Source organism: Botryllus schlosseri, chromosome 8 (assembly GCF_051294905.1).
Source record: "Botryllus schlosseri isolate E-star chromosome 8, Bs_hap1, whole genome shotgun sequence".
In the NCBI taxonomy this organism is placed as follows: domain Eukaryota; kingdom Metazoa; phylum Chordata; class Ascidiacea; order Stolidobranchia; family Styelidae; genus Botryllus; species Botryllus schlosseri.
In genome coordinates, this window is record NC_137243.1 from 7,910,806 (window position 1) to 7,926,618 (window position 15,813).

At 40.4% G+C, this 15,813-nt stretch overlaps 1 protein-coding gene and 1 long non-coding RNA gene across 4 annotated transcripts in view; one reads left to right on the forward strand and one right to left on the reverse strand.

Moving 5' to 3' along the window:
• Positions 1-15,813, forward strand: part of LOC145445329 (uncharacterized) — a 35,448-nt gene that overhangs the window by 8,098 nt on the left and 11,537 nt on the right. Inside the window, exons 4-8 of one of the 3 annotated variants that reach the window (XM_080323516.1) lie at positions 3,543-3,603; positions 12,969-13,051; positions 13,428-13,562; positions 14,551-14,700; positions 15,562-15,634. In XM_080323516.1, the coding sequence (XP_080179642.1) occupies positions 3,543-3,603; positions 12,969-13,051; positions 13,428-13,562; positions 14,551-14,700; positions 15,562-15,634 (502 nt within the window). Of the gene's footprint in view, positions 1-3,542; positions 3,604-6,676; positions 8,123-10,181; positions 10,596-12,968; positions 13,052-13,427; positions 13,563-14,550; positions 14,701-15,561; positions 15,635-15,813 lie in introns of those variants that run through there. The other 2 variants (XM_080323518.1, XM_080323517.1) reach the window with 2 other exon arrangements.
• LOC145445333 (uncharacterized) lies at positions 511-3,117 on the reverse strand. The gene is made up of 2 exons (XR_013916962.1): positions 1,746-3,117; positions 511-1,081 (listed from the first exon to the last, which is right to left on the reverse strand). It is a non-coding gene; the product is annotated as an uncharacterized LOC145445333 (long non-coding RNA).

A 15,813-nucleotide genomic window follows, 5' to 3' on the forward strand; every position in this document is an offset into this window, starting at 1 on the left:
GCCTGCTCCCGCTTACGGCTTATTATTCTCATTGCTCGGCTATGTGCGACCATGTGCGTCTTGTGACTAAGCTGTACCTTGCGTATTACGCCTACCATGGGATAATCAGGGACAAATTAATGTCACGAGGTCGAATATCTCATAAATTAAGTCCTGTGATTTGTTTGGCGAGATAGCGTAGTGGTACGAGTCCGATTCCAGTATTCCTACTTGAGTGCTGGGGGTTTATCTAGGCTCCTCACCATACAAAAGCCCAGAAGTGGGCCTCGCTACAAGTCGGCAGCTACGGAATCAAAAATGAAGGCTATCGCCCTGGTGTAAATGACAATTGTTCTCGATAAATACCACGAATACCACAAACAACAACAATCCTGTGATTTGTATTTGGGCTTACCTGCGCATAATACCTCTGGCCTGACTCATAAACGATATGGTTGTTTCATTCGTACGGATTTGAGCGCCAAATAAATCGCCACTTTCCTTTCCCGCCCCATATTTTAGACACATCCGTATTTCTGTTCGGTTTATTAGCAATTTTATCAGTCCATTACACCACAAAAATGCGATACAAGTCTCACAGTATACCGGTGTGTTTTTTTTCGAGTCCAGCGCTTCGTCCCTCACGCGACCCACATTGCTAACATTTTTGAACGCGCACCCGCATATTTTGTCATTCGGGTGGAGCGCTGGAGAATGATATTCATTGTCAAGTGATGTGATTAGTAAGAGATAAACCATTTTGCATATCTACCTTATACTGTGCTCATGTCGGCAGTATAATGTATTACGGCGTAGGACGTAATACCTACCGAAATACTGTAACCCGCAGTATTGTCTACCCACTCGCAATTTGTCGACCGCATGGTGTTATCAGAGATTCCTGGAATTATAAAGAAGTAACCGTTTCTACGCCTAAGCTCATCTCGTGACTTATATACATAGTCGTAAACCGAGTATTTACTTCTTTAGAAAGAAAGGGATTTTACAACACAATGCCTTAAAATGCATACCGACCGCTTATTGCCGTTGTCTTATTGACAGGGCTCTAATTTCTCAAGTCGTTAGCCCATGTACAATAGGGCTCTTCAAAAATGACTTTTTTTCTCAAATCGTACTGGCTACTTTATAAAATTGTTAGGTTACCTAATTTAAGCCTACACACAAAATTTGGTTCAATTCCAGCCAGTAACCGCTTTGCTACACGAGAAGAAAATTTCTATTTATTATATAAAAATAAATAATAAAAAATTTGAAAATTTTCTGTTCACCCCATGAAAGTGTTAGGCTGTCTGTAGAAACGATGCTCACCAAATTTGGTTCAATTCCAACCAGTGGAAGCGGAGTTATTGCCGTCGAAAAATTTGGATTTGAATAAAATAGTATTTACGGTGAGCACAACTACAATAAATAAACAAAGAATCGGTCACCGTAAATACTATTTTATTCAAATCCAAATTTTTCGACGGCAATAACTCCGCTTCCACTGGTTGGAATTGAACCAAATTTGGTGTGCATCGTTTCTATAGACAGCCTAACACTTTCATGGGGTGAACAGAAAATTTTCAAATTTTTTATTATTTATTTTTATACAATAAATAGAAACTTCCTTCTCGTGTAGCAAAACGGTTACTGGCTGGAATTGAACCAAATTTTGTGTGTAGGCTTAGATTAGGTAACCTAACAATTTTATCAAGTAGCCAGTACGATTTGAGAAAAAAAGTCATTTTTGAAGAGCCCTAATGTACAATGTACATTGTATATTGCAAACATACTTTTAGGGGGCCTCTTGTTCTTATAAAAATTGATTTGTGATCCGATTGACTTAGTGGGTGGGTGCGGTACTCTACCTGCACGTTCTGTCGCTACTGTCTGGTACGGAAATCGAATAAAAGTAGGAAAAATTATAGGGCACAAATTGGTCTGCAATTTCAACTGTCTGGTTCGGTCACGGCCTATATCGCTAGTTTATATGGTATTCTCACAAAAGCACTACTCATTCCGTCTTTCGTGCGTTCGTTTTTATTAGTACTTTGTATCAATTCAAAACGCCACAAAATTGCGATAAAATGAAATGATAGGAAGGTGTCGAAACGACTCGGAGAAATCTTTCAATCAGACATCCGCCTTGGCACCATGCACTCTAGATAAAAAGCAACACGATATAACATAAAACGACAAGCGACCAAGGCAATGAAGCAATTTATAGTCGCCACACTAGACGGACATCCGTTACAATTGCGTCACTATAGCGAATACCTACAAGAACAAACCGGAAAAGCTTGCTAAATCAAATATCATTTCACAGTTGTAATTCTCAACCAACATATCCGATTTCCCGTTACCTACGCCGCCGTGTTTTGAACTGCTTCGTGGGTATTTGTAATTTTATATAACCTTATCGATCTTGGCCGACCATTGATTGGATACTAGCTTTTGATTTATTATTGTCAGCAATCAGTTTGATTACCAACTGGTTTGACCTGTTAAGTCTTCAACTATGTAGTGAGTTTATCCGCGTGACCATCGCAGATTGCCTCACTTGCATTAATCTCTCTAAAATACAATTGAGGTAACTCACTATCTCAGCAGTATATTCTTGTTGAATCATCGTAATAATAATATGATGTGATCTGATATACAGACACCCTGCTTGCTACAACCTTAATTTCTAACATGGGCGGGTTGTAACTGGTAACCAGCACTACATATTTGGCGGCTTTTGATATCAAGTCAGTATATGGAGAATACTACGCTCACACATCAGCTGACGGGACTCACTCATACTCACTTTTGTTTACTTTCAACGTAGTTTCCTATGCTTTCAATAATACTAATATATGAGCGAAGTAATATGCACTATGACGTCACCATGTGATTTTGACGTATTTCTTTCGAAACAGCGCCTCTACTTACTAGCTAATATACCAGTATTTACTAATGTTGACTCTCGATTAAACTTTCTGTTATTAACACGACTATATCATACCTAACAAGCATGTTTATTTATTTGACTTTTTGACGCTGTATGCCATAATCCAAAGCATATATGAACACCATGAATCGCTGATGAATAGACATTCGCGTTGCTAACTGGCGGCCATGGCAACCCGCGAAATTGTTTTCTTGTGTGCCTGCCTGACTGGCTGAGCCCGCGTAGCGCTAATTCTTGTATCGCTCGAACAAACAAACATTGATGGCCGTTTATTGTTCGATGCATTATCCAGGGCTTAGCGGAACGTCTTGAATAAATAAACCTTGTTTACATTGAGGCATCGATGTTGAGAGACGCACCTTACACCGGGAATTTTCTCCTAATATTAAGCGCATTTTTAATAACGCTGTGCTCAACTGCTCATAATGTATTCTACGATTTCGCATACTCATCAGTTTTCAAGTGCTTGGTTTGGACACGAATCGCAGATCTACACTGATTTCTGAAAGACTGTAATTAATTATAAGATTTCGTTTTATGGCTGCCACCTTTATGAAACTTCACATTCATTTTATGCGGCAGCCTATATCTAATAGCAATTCTCTTTTAGATATCAAGAGATCACAAGTCCAACGAGGCGACAACAGCAAAAGCCCAGAGCAGACCACACGGTAAGAAGCTCTTCCGCATCCGTGAACCACGCCATGGAAGTCTGGCGTTAGGTTGATGTAGGACTCACGCAGGGACAGGGATGTTGCAATGCAAACGTCCCTTATTTCATTTTTAATGCGGATAATGGCATTAACCAAACATTTTTTGGGTTGAAGTCGGCTGAAATCTTAAAATATGGCCTGTAAGTGACCTCGATTAGTTGATAAGATTCAATCAAATTCAATGTAACAAACTATGAATATTCTATGGGTTAGTTCCGCTTGTTCTCAAACTGGGGTGCGTGAAAGCATCTGAAGGGGGCGCGAAGCTGCGGTCAACTAATTTTTTTCCCGCTCCGCACGATTTACCCCCAATTCATAGTTATTGCTCTGTGTATAGTTTGAATTTCATATTTGAGAATTCTCTCTTCAACCGTCATGACCTTCCATGCCATCAAACTATCCGCTGGAATTGCTAGCATTCTGGTTGCATTTTGTGATATGGCAATAAGGGGGGTGCGAAGTTTTTCACTGTCATAAAGAGGGCGTGTCTAAAAGAGTTTGAGAACCAGTGGGTTAGTGGCCACGCCCATGGTTTCACACTGGATGATGGTTGCCCCAATGCCCCGCCATGCGGCTTGTCGTAAAAGGAAAATGTGACTTTCAACCAAAAAATCAATTGCAATTTCACCAAGTATGGCACGGCCATGGTGTATTAATTGCAAAACAAAGTAGAATTGATGTAACAAATAAATAAATTGTACAACTTCAAATAGCCGACGATGTGTCACGGGCCTAACATTGGGATATATCATTGTAGCACTACTACAAAATAAATCTCAGTTCATCGAACTATAGGCTATACTTAAACTGTAGGCAACTGAGTTCAACCACTTCATATCATATCGCTAAGCAAGGAAGAAGTAAAGGTAATTAATTATAAATGAAGCTTTATTTTCTAAATGATTGCGAAATGGGGGCCACGGCTGCGTTTCATTGACGGTGGTAGTGTTCGATTATTGATAGGGTTTCTTCGGACGGATTTTTATGACGCCGTAAAGTGCAACGGTGATACGGTGTGTTGCATGTGATATCGAATCACGGCGCATGTTTTATTCAGTTTTTGTCTTGGAAATCGGCGACTGTAAAATGTTAGAAATGTGTCCGCCGTCCGTAGTATTGGCGGGAACGCGTTATCTCGTTGGTCAATCGGAGTATTCCTTTCTGTAACATAAGATGATATGAGTTTGAAAATGTATGTCATGAAATATCTTCGGGCTTTTGTGGATTATTAGATAGCTCAGGCTGTTTTTTTGTGTGTTTTGGTCAGTACAGAGTATTGTAGCATGTTAATTAGTATGATTGTAACACTGGTATGCATGATTTCCAAACTTGGCGCTCAACATTACCGGGATAGCGCGGAGGGGTGGTGCAAGACTTAATATGCCCTACAAGGCTATAACTGCACCTTAATTGTCCAGCGGCATACGCACATCACACAATCATGACATGCATGCAGTATATGCACAGATCGTTTGTATGCATATCTTGAGTCGGTGTATGTGCAGCAAAATCATCAAGGACAATAATGTAACGTCCACTTTCACTCAATATGAGTGTGTGTGTATCTGTAGGCCTATATAATAACCAGGGCTATTTAGACTCCTAGTCTAGTCTAGTCTAGTCTAGTCTAGTCTAGATATATCTGATAATAACTCCATGTATTGAATATACTTTCGCAAAATGTGACGTCATAAGAATTTATTCGTTTTTCCGTTGTGACGTTTCAACTCGGATGCACTCGACGAAATCCGTGTCGCCATCGATCTTAGTATTGGCTCAAACTAATTTCATTATCCACGGCGTTGGTTGCCTCGTCTGGCCCAACGTATAAATTGATCTTTCCGAAAAAACCGCGCGCTGCAACAGCAGTATACGCGCGTGTCATTCATATTTTAGCAGAGGAAATTGATTTTTCAAGATTGCAATCTCCCCTGGGCGTCTATCTCCAATCCTCATATAGATGTTGAGTTGTGGCAGTTTGCAAGTTTACCTGAAGTTGATGTCTGACGGAGAGGGCAGCTTTAAGTGGATATGCAACTAGTCTGGTGAGATGGGTTATTTAAGCCATGGCGGGAAATTGTCAACTTTAATCCTCTATCTTTGCAAGTCATTTGATTGGAAAGGCATTGAATATTGAGTTAAATTATCGATTACTAACCTACGGATAGATACGCAAGTCCCGTCGTTACGCTCCAGCGAGCAGTTACACTTGTTGCTGAGCAATCTAAAAGCAGCATAATTGGTGGGGTTATAGCTTGCGACCCGAGGGCTGAAATGTAATGAAACTGGTCTTAATCGAGAGCTACTGCCGCACTGACTCCGAAAATACAAATTAAAATCTTTTCGGGGATATGGAACCACCTCAAAACAGCCCTCAGAATCTGAAAATCGGCATTGTTCCAACAATGGCGCCACCGCAACACGATGAACATAACAATGGCAATATCGTCAAGTGAATGTTCAGAACAATGCCAATTTTCTGACTTTGAGGGATGTTTTGACGTGGTTCCATTTCCCTGACAAGATTTTAATTTGTATTCTCAGAATCAGTGCGACAGTAGCTCTCGATTAAGACCAGTTTCATTAAATTTCACCCCTCGGGTCGCAAGTTATAGCACCACCAATTATGCTGCTTTTAGATTGCTCAGCAATAAGTGTAACTGCTTGCCGCAGCGTAACGACGGGACTTGCGTATCTATCCGTAGGTTAGTAATCTTTAGTTAAATTGAAAATTTACTTGGCCAATAATGTAGAGTTGTAATATAATTATAGGAAATATATATTTGCCTATGCCCATAATCCAACACTTATCGGCACGAAATTCGTCATTACTCAACTGAATGAACGCTGGGATATTCATTTTTCGTTTGGCTCTCTCAAATTTCCAGCCCTCTTATAGAGCGGCATATGTCAACTGCAATTTCACGACGGTAATTTCAATAGCATGATTCGTATCGATTTGTATATCGCTTTAACTGGGTGTTTTGTTATCATTAATTGAGTATATGTGTATTCAACTGAGGAATGTATACAAAGAATGTGCACAGTTGAAACTAAAGGATCGCTAAGGATATAGTCTGATAGTCTGATATGAATACAGAGTCCATACGGTGTTTCTAACATAGTATCTCACCATACGCTGTGGTACTTTATATGGAAAACAATGTTTCTTTGCGGCGGATTCCCATGATCTTTAATTTTGTTGATATCGACGTATTTTGTAAGTTTCGATGTTTCCAGTCCACTTCGACAGTCGACTTCTTTCTATTCGTGATCATTCTGTTGCACTATGTGCAAGTTTTTGCATGTGAATCTCAAGCCATATTCGATTCGGTATTAAAATCGAACCGCCGTGATACGTCGGGAACGATTTGAGATAATAACCGTAGGCTGTGAATAAATTTTAGACATCATCTCGTTTTGTCTGGGTTTACATTTTACGAGCTTCTTTGTGTGGTCATGGTCGTAGGTCCGTCCTTATGGTACATCCCAGCGACCTGGATATTCGGGGTTTTATTGTCCGGATTATTCTACATTTCAATTTCGTGCAATAAATTTTCATAATTGTCGCGTAAGTGCCACCATTGCATCTTAATCAGTTATTTGCAGACTGGCGATCTACGGAATTTAACAACTAGAGAACATTTTAGTTCCGTTTGTTTGACCACGCCCCCTTACCGCATAACCAGTACTTCGTTATTCCTTAAGAATTTTCCTATGGTTTATGTGCTATAGCTGTAACACATCCATGCTAAATGGAATTCATAACAGTTATCTTTATAACACGCTAATGGCCGGATGATATTTTTATAAATTCACCAATCTCGTCGTGCTCATCCAAATCTAACGCGATAAACATTTGCCTCATTAATGGAAACGCGGCCGCCCTTGTATAGAATCGTATTAAATACGGATGTGACGTCATCAGACGATTCAAATTCATCTTGCCAAATAGTATGGAAAACGGTCGGTGATGAAAACCTACGCACCATCAGAGGTGGTCAGTGAAGAGGTACTTCGATTTTCTTGGAGTACTCATGTAGATTTGGTACTTGCACTGCATTCTCAAGTATATGGTTATTGGTTATGGTGTTAGACTACTTCTTGTACTCAAAGGTTTTCAGTTTTATAATTCTTAATTTTTTACTTAGTTGGCAATAGTTGCTTCTACTTCTAATTGAGTACCAACGATGGCTACTTTGATTACCAATTTATACCATAGATAGATAATTTACCTATACCGTCCAATTGGATTAGAGCACCTCTCTCATTCAAATTATATATTTTCGATTGTAAATTCGGCAGGAACTATAACACGTAGACTTTGTATCCATATCGACACCCCGATTCCCAGCGAATCACTATAGCTTGCAATTTGATTCCCCGCGCTCGGCGACCGACAAAGGACAGTGAAATAGATACAGCGCTCGTGAATGCATCGTTTGTTTCACTGTATCGAAGACCGTTCTTACGCCAGGTAATAACATTTCTCGGCACTATGGTAACATATATGGTCCGAAAAACAAGGCCCGTCGCGGTTGCTATCCCCGCATTTACAGTACACATCGACTTTCTTGTGGTGGTTCTATTACATTGGGGTGACAAATGAGTTGCGTCCGTGACTTGTAAAGTTGGGATGTTTGCTGTAAACTATCAATTACGCGTGGCCATGGTGTGGGCATGTACCAGTCGTTAAACACCGAATTATAATCTCCTTGTAGTGGGCGTGGACTGCTACAGGGTGTCATATGATTCTAGGAAATCAATTTAAAGGATCGCATGTTATACGACGTTGACATTTGTACCTAGATCGGCGATTATCCAGTATAGTAAAATTGAGGCTTGTGTCGAAATTCTTTTCAACGCTATTGAATCGGAATCGATCTTATGATGTAACAATGTAATCTAATTCCAATCGTGACATCGAAAATCGTTACCTAATCACAAGTAGGACCCTGATTTAAACGATTTATGGGACCTCTGAGATTCGGATATGTTTCAAAATGGATTCTAGATTTCGGCTGGACTTCGACCGGTGTCTACGATTTCCAATTATTTTCAAATTGCATGCAGTTTGTAAATATATTTGAGTCGTTGCCGCATTTGGAGAAGATGACAATTAAACCCCTGGTTTGGGTTTGAGAATATAACATTCTCTCATTTCTATCACGTTTAAGATTTATGTTGTGAGGTTCAAGGATGTGCTATATAGTCCAACCGGTAGATCGCAGTATAGAGTCGATGACTGTACTCTCAGAAAAGCCAATACAATACTTGTGCTCTTCAACCTCGTTATTTACCCTCTATCAACCTATTACCACAACTACGCAATATTTTCACTGTCCACTAGATTTGAAACGTGTGACCTTGCGTTACAGATAGGATATGCGTAGTCGGAAAGGTTTTGTCACGTCGCTGAGAAATATGGCTTGCCTGTCCCCAGAGTCATCCCACTACCACAGACTGAATATAATTCGAACCAAAATACATAGCAGGGGCCAACGTTTGGCTCCGATGTCATGGTAGAGATGATTGATCATTGGTAAAATTGCCAACGTATAACTAACGTTAATCAAACAGTGTTGAGTTGTGTATAAGTGGAAATTGCCGATCGAAATTTGATTTATTAAGATTCTCGACAATTTTTACGTATCTCTACAGACATGTCACTGTGTTCTTTGCCTCCGAGCTTCATGGTAGAAGCTATATACAATAATATACATATACACTATTTACACGCTGGGACACCGATGTTGATCAGCTAATATACCCTTGAATTTCACTGCAATATCCCACGTTTTTAATCGTGTACGCCTGTGAATGTCGGAGTTATTTTGATAAATTTTTAGAAGTGTGAGATGTCGCTTCTTCGTAAAGAGAGTTTATTGAAATAATTTGCTTCCATATTTGCGGTATTTTAATGGTCATTTTCTGGTGTCCAATCATACGCGTATTTCGATACCTGCCCGATTTGCTCAAGTATAACTAATTTCCCGATTGCTGTGGCTCGATCGAGAATTATAGTTCATTGCCACAGAAAGTATTTTCGAGATTCCACCTCAATTTGCTTTGGCGCAGTGATAATATTGTGAAATTGGTCGTTTCGGTGATACCACAAATGCCCAAAATTTCATAATTTTGCAATATTACCATCGATTTCAGTAGCATGAACTTGTACGAAATAGGCCATTAATCAGAATTCTGACAAATATGAGAATGTGTCTATATGTCGCAACGTAGCCTACGATATATTGTACAATGTACATGTACAAGCATGCTACATGAGCTATTGTACATGTCTACTCGGAATCAAAAGAATAATATCACAAAACACTCATACCCCAAGTGATAAGCTTGCGAAATGCCATCATATTTCCTTTTAATTCGCTCAATCCATCAAGTACTCTTAACACAACTGATAAGTGCCTTTCTGGTTTGAGGTAAACGCGTTCACATAACCACAGAACCGATGATACATACGCAAACCAAGAATTCACTACAGAACACCAGAAATATGATGGAATGATGGTACACCGCATTCATGATGAAGTGTGTGCACAGATGTTCCCTTTGAAAACTATTTTGTCCATCAAAGCTCATAATTTTCTGGTTTATTGACTGCCTTGGTTACCACGACGCTGACTAGGTCTAGCCAACCAGTAGGACCGCTGCGTACGTAGGATAGTGCAGAGGGAAACGCAGAAATTGTAAATTGTGGCAGTCGTTCGACGGACTACTTCTATCTTCTTGGCCGCGGGTTTACGAACGTTGTGTAGTGAATTATTTTCAGTCTGACAACGAAGGAATTGAGTATAGGCTTTTACATTGCAATGCCCGTAAACGCAACGAATTGCGAGAGCGGATATGTATACTACCACACGAGCCACACTCGCCTTACGCCGATATCCGAGCAAATCCGAAAGGAAAGGACTATGAAAGAAAGATCACGGGTATATTCGGTGTAGAGTCGACATTACACCAGTGGCATGTTATCCAATGAAGTGTGATTTTATTTGAAAGGGCGATTCCCAACGCAGATCTCGACCGCCGCACGTTATCGTTTACCGACTGTTAACTGTTTACTGTTTAGTCAAGCGCAATTAACCATGTGTTGGATTGTCTGGCGCGATTCTCGTGTGCAGCGCTTTCGTCGTACTGTGATCCGCAGCTGTCATCTGTATCTGTATATTCTTCGTGTTTCCCATGGTTTTTAACACCATTGGTCACATCGTATTCGTGGTCAGTTCGGCTGTATTCAAATTCTTGTTAAGGTACCGGTAACCTAACGTTGCTGTTGCCTTGGAAGGAACTTCTTGTCAATATCATTGCATTAATTGCAACGACCGAGAGATAGCTAGACACAGTCTTTAATCTCTTCCAACCGAAATACATAACACCGAAATGCATAACAAACAGGCAGCAACAAGATACTGAAGAAAAACCCGTATGCGTTATTCGGTATCGTATAGGAGTGTTCAATACGACCTTAGGCGTCAACTAGTCTGATCTCACTCCGCACACCATACAAGCAGACTTGGACAACTAGATAATTCTAGTTGTCTAATTTCACTAAATTAGAGCGAAATGCCAGTAATCTAATTCTAATCTAATTTGTGAAATGTTTCCATGCGCTAATTCTAATTCTAATCTAATTTGTGAAATGTTCTTATGCTCTAATTCTAATTCCAATCTAATTTGTGAATTGTCCTTATGCTCTAATTTTAATTCTAATCTAATTCATTGTTTTCCTGAAAACTCCTCTTTGTCTGAGTCATATTGCAGTGACTTAACAAGAATACTCTCGCGCAGGGAAGTCCAGTGCAAAGCCGCCATCGCCTTACATACACCGAGCAGTCATGGTAGTTATTATGGCGACTAATAGCCTGCTAGAGTAGCTTGTAGTCTGCGACCAACATTCTAGTTTTTAAAACTTTACGTTAGTACTACGCCGTTCTTACTAACGTGGGCAATGTCCATGAGTACCACAAAAGAAGTAAGATTTTATTAAAGTAGTACAAATACAACAAGAAATATCATGATCATAAACGTCATTTTATTTTGAACGATTGTGAGCTGCGTACGATACCCGACATCGACAACGCTTTCCAACGACTAGTGAATCGATATTGGGGCTGGCCAGACATGTCACTATATCTGAAAGACTATCTCATCCTAAAGATTGATCTTGTGGGGACGTCCTATACATCGTTTTCTGAGCGTCTCTGTCTTGGCGATGACTGGGGCATTGCATGTGAAGGCAATATGCTTATTGGTATCACTTGCTTCTCCATGGAATGCTGTTGCCATCGCCGAAGCCGTTTCAGCTAGTGTCGAATAGTGTTGTTGGGCACAGGCGAATTGCTTATTTTGAAACAACACACAACAACAATAATAATAATTGGAAACTGAAATCAATTTTAACAATTCAAAATGCTTTATTTAGCGTATTTCCAAAATCTCAAATCAGATCGACGACCGCGATTGCGGTGACCTCTGGTATAGTAGAAAGCGAGTCAAGCTTGGTGTACAGAAGTTACCCATTCTCATGGTTATGGGAATACACTGTTGTTTTTGTTGTTGTTGTTTATTAAACAAAAATATGTGGCGCTTATCGCCTGACGGCCTTTTGTACCACGCACTGTGATTTGACGTGAACTGATTTTGCTGTATTCATTTCCCATTCACAATTTCATTCAATTTCCAAGTTTTTGCGAAAGTCAGTAGCTCTAATTCTAATTCTAATCTAATTTGGAAAATGCTTTGTAGCTCTAATTCTAATTCTAATCTAATTTAGAAAAGCTGTGTTGCTCTAATTCTAATTCTAATCTAATTTGGGAAAACTGTGTAGCTCTAATTCTAATCTAATTTGGAAAAATCTGTGGAGCTCTAATTCTAATTCTAATCTAATTAAAAAAAGCTAAAAATTTTCTAGTTGTCCAAGTCTGCATACAAGTAGTGGTGGGACTTTTGGTCATGGGATTCTATCACAAAACTCAAAAAGTGATTGGTGGTAACCGGTTGCGGTAATGCAAACGGTTCGCTGATCTCATAAAATTTCGCGAGACGGTTCCGTAGAACAGACGCGAACTGGTTGAATCCGACCACCGCAGACAAGTAAATATTCATTGATGTTTGAGATTGATAAACCCTGTTCTTTTCTGGACTTGAGCAATTCGTAGGCTCAACGTCTCAGTTATCTTGTCACAACACACTTTGCAACATCAAAGCGAGATCATATGTGTACCCGAGCGTGAGCTACGTTTTTCTTCGTGGGTTTAGGACTGTAATTCGTGCGCAATGTCTCATAGATTGTACTCTTTCAGATCGAACCCGTGTATCACAGCAAAATGAACGTGAACGTGCCTGCTCGATGGAAAGAAGTGCCCCGAGGCCCGTGCAATATTTAGTAAGTTATCAGCATTCGACCTATGACATCATCCAGAAGTGGACAATTATAAATTTTCCAAATTAGATTAGAATTATTGAATCTGCAAAACGTGAAGATTGAACTAAATTTCTAATTGGAAAGAAATACAACAAAACCTATTTCAATTCATATCGAATCAGGGTTCAATCTCATAGGTATGTTTGATAAGCACCAAGATTGGTTCGTTTCGCACGATGCAGCTCCTCCGTAGCATTTTCGGGAAAACCACAAATTAGATTGGAATCAAAATTTGAGCGTAAAAACATTTCACAAATTTGATACGAATTAGACTACCGACATTTCGCTCTCATCACTCCAAGTCTGCGCATTCACGTGATCGAACGCGCTTTTTCAGCGTCTACGGAAACGGCGATATCAACGGCGCGGCGGTGCGACTGCTGCTCATCCCGCGAATAATGAAAAGATGGGATTTGGTGCTGCAGGAAATCACAGAGAAAATAGCGTTCCGAACGGGGCAAGCGTGCAGAAAGTATGCTTTTGCCGTTTCCAGTATAGATGCAGAGTCACCTGCGGTGATATTCATTAGAATAAATCCGTCTGGCGGCCTCAATTTGCGTGAATGCAAAGGATTAATAAACAGCGGACGCACTTCCCGGCGCCACATTGCGAAATCACAACTTTACTGCTACCCGCATAATCCCCTGATCTGTGCTAAATTTTCTCTATAGCCCCCGACGAAACCCCTAATCAATACGTACGGGCGTGATATCTTCAAACTGTGAATTGATAATCAGGTCGCCATATGTTTACAAGCGGTCACAACAGTGGCTATCAACACGAACAACGCTACACAGACAGCGTTATTGCGTAACTGCTATGCTACGGCACGTTATAGATGACATCACAATGATCAATAGGAACGTAATCTGTGCTTGTGACGCGGTAATTAACGGGGCTGTCGCCTATAAGAAATTGATTTGGTAATTGTTTTGGCCTGTAATATCCTGCTTTGATTTACAAGCTGTCCCGTTTTCATATTGTTATTGTTGGCCTGATGTGTTGCTGGATGGAAATCAGACTAATATACATAGCATTTGCCCTAATGAAGTCACGAAAATAAACGTGTGACTACGCTCGCATTGCAGATTCGCTTTTAAATTGTATTATTCATCCGCCATTACCTATTCACATCACGAGCATGCCCGTAGAGTTGTTCAGAATTGACCGACTTTCAGAAGGTCGTGGTTTCAGTCGGTTTCCCGTGCGTTATACCTTAAAAACCAATTCTGGCTACTGTGTTCTGTAACTTGCATCTCTGCACAGCGCCTGCATTTTAGGCTGAAGAGATGAGCTGAAAATATGAGATTGCCATACTCATATGCCCAGGACATATAGATTGGTGGTTCATGTGGCTACAATAGCCACATTGATATTCAATTATACATAGTACATTCATTTCTCAATTTCCGCGCCCAACCGTGCTATGCCAATCGCACAACGTTTGTTATATTTCACAGATTATACACCATCGAAGGCGAAATCCTGTCCGGCTCGGATCAACTCGAAAACGGCCGGTATTACGTTTCGGTCGGTAGCGAGAGATTCAAGAAGCTCCCCTACGGCGAAAGGGCGAAGCATAACGCCATGATCGCATCCACTAGGAAGCCGTGAGTGCAGGCCGCGGCTTCGCGCGCCATATATTGCTCGTGAAACTAGTACTTGGTCTGTGGTAATATTTTATGTAAGGCGAAAACAAATTTCAAGCCAAGTGCAAGTAGAAATAGCATATTACAAGCCTACTTTTGCATGAAAAACCCCTAACTGTCTAGTAGAAGTAGTAGTCTAAAATTATAGCCACTTGTGTAATCCGAAAATGTAGAATCATTAACACATCACTTTTTGATTTTGAATTGGAAACATTGTGACGTCTAATAATTATAGATGATTTCAGATTTGAATTTGAAACATTTGACCCATTTCGGCTCTCCGATTGCTCGGAAAATGCCGATATTTCAGACGTAGATGTCGAATTCGCGCGGTTTCGGTCCCTGACCATATTTTAATATATATTTTCGGAATCGGTGCGACAGTAGCTTTCGATCAAGGTCAGATTCAGCAAATTCTGCGCTCTGGGCGATAGCTTTTGGATCGCTAGAAATCCTACAGTCGCTGCCCCCGAATCAATCCAGTTGCCAGCCTCGGCGAAGCGGAACGAAGCAGAAAAATCGGTCGTCGCCATTCCGTGTTTACATTTGATAATGAAATCCTGTCATTGAGAAAATATCAGGCATTGCCGAATTTGGACGCGAAATATTTTAATCGTCTCATAAATGCAAAGTGGATTTTGTCTGGCACGCTTCACTCCGCTCGATCTATTCAAATGCGATCGTATCATTTACATTTCTGGTATCGACGCCCTGAATATATTTTGTTACGGCAACGCGGACCGCTTCGTTTCCATCCTCCAACTGCGGTGGCATAGCCTACTAGAATCGATAACTCTTAAATTTGCCTATGTTTTGTCACAGAACGCGAAAAGTCACGCTACCGCCTATCCGCAGAGTGCAGGGAAAACCAGGGGATTCAAGTTATTCACAAAAGGTGATGTATACATATCGAATGTTCACACCTGTTCAACCATATACTTTCAACGCGTTACAACGAACATATCTTTATCGGTATCGCTTGTATTCGTATACGATGATTGGATAATAGTCAAAGTCGATGCACCAAAAATGCTCTGGCTCGACTGGCATTGCCAGCTACATGTAATACATATC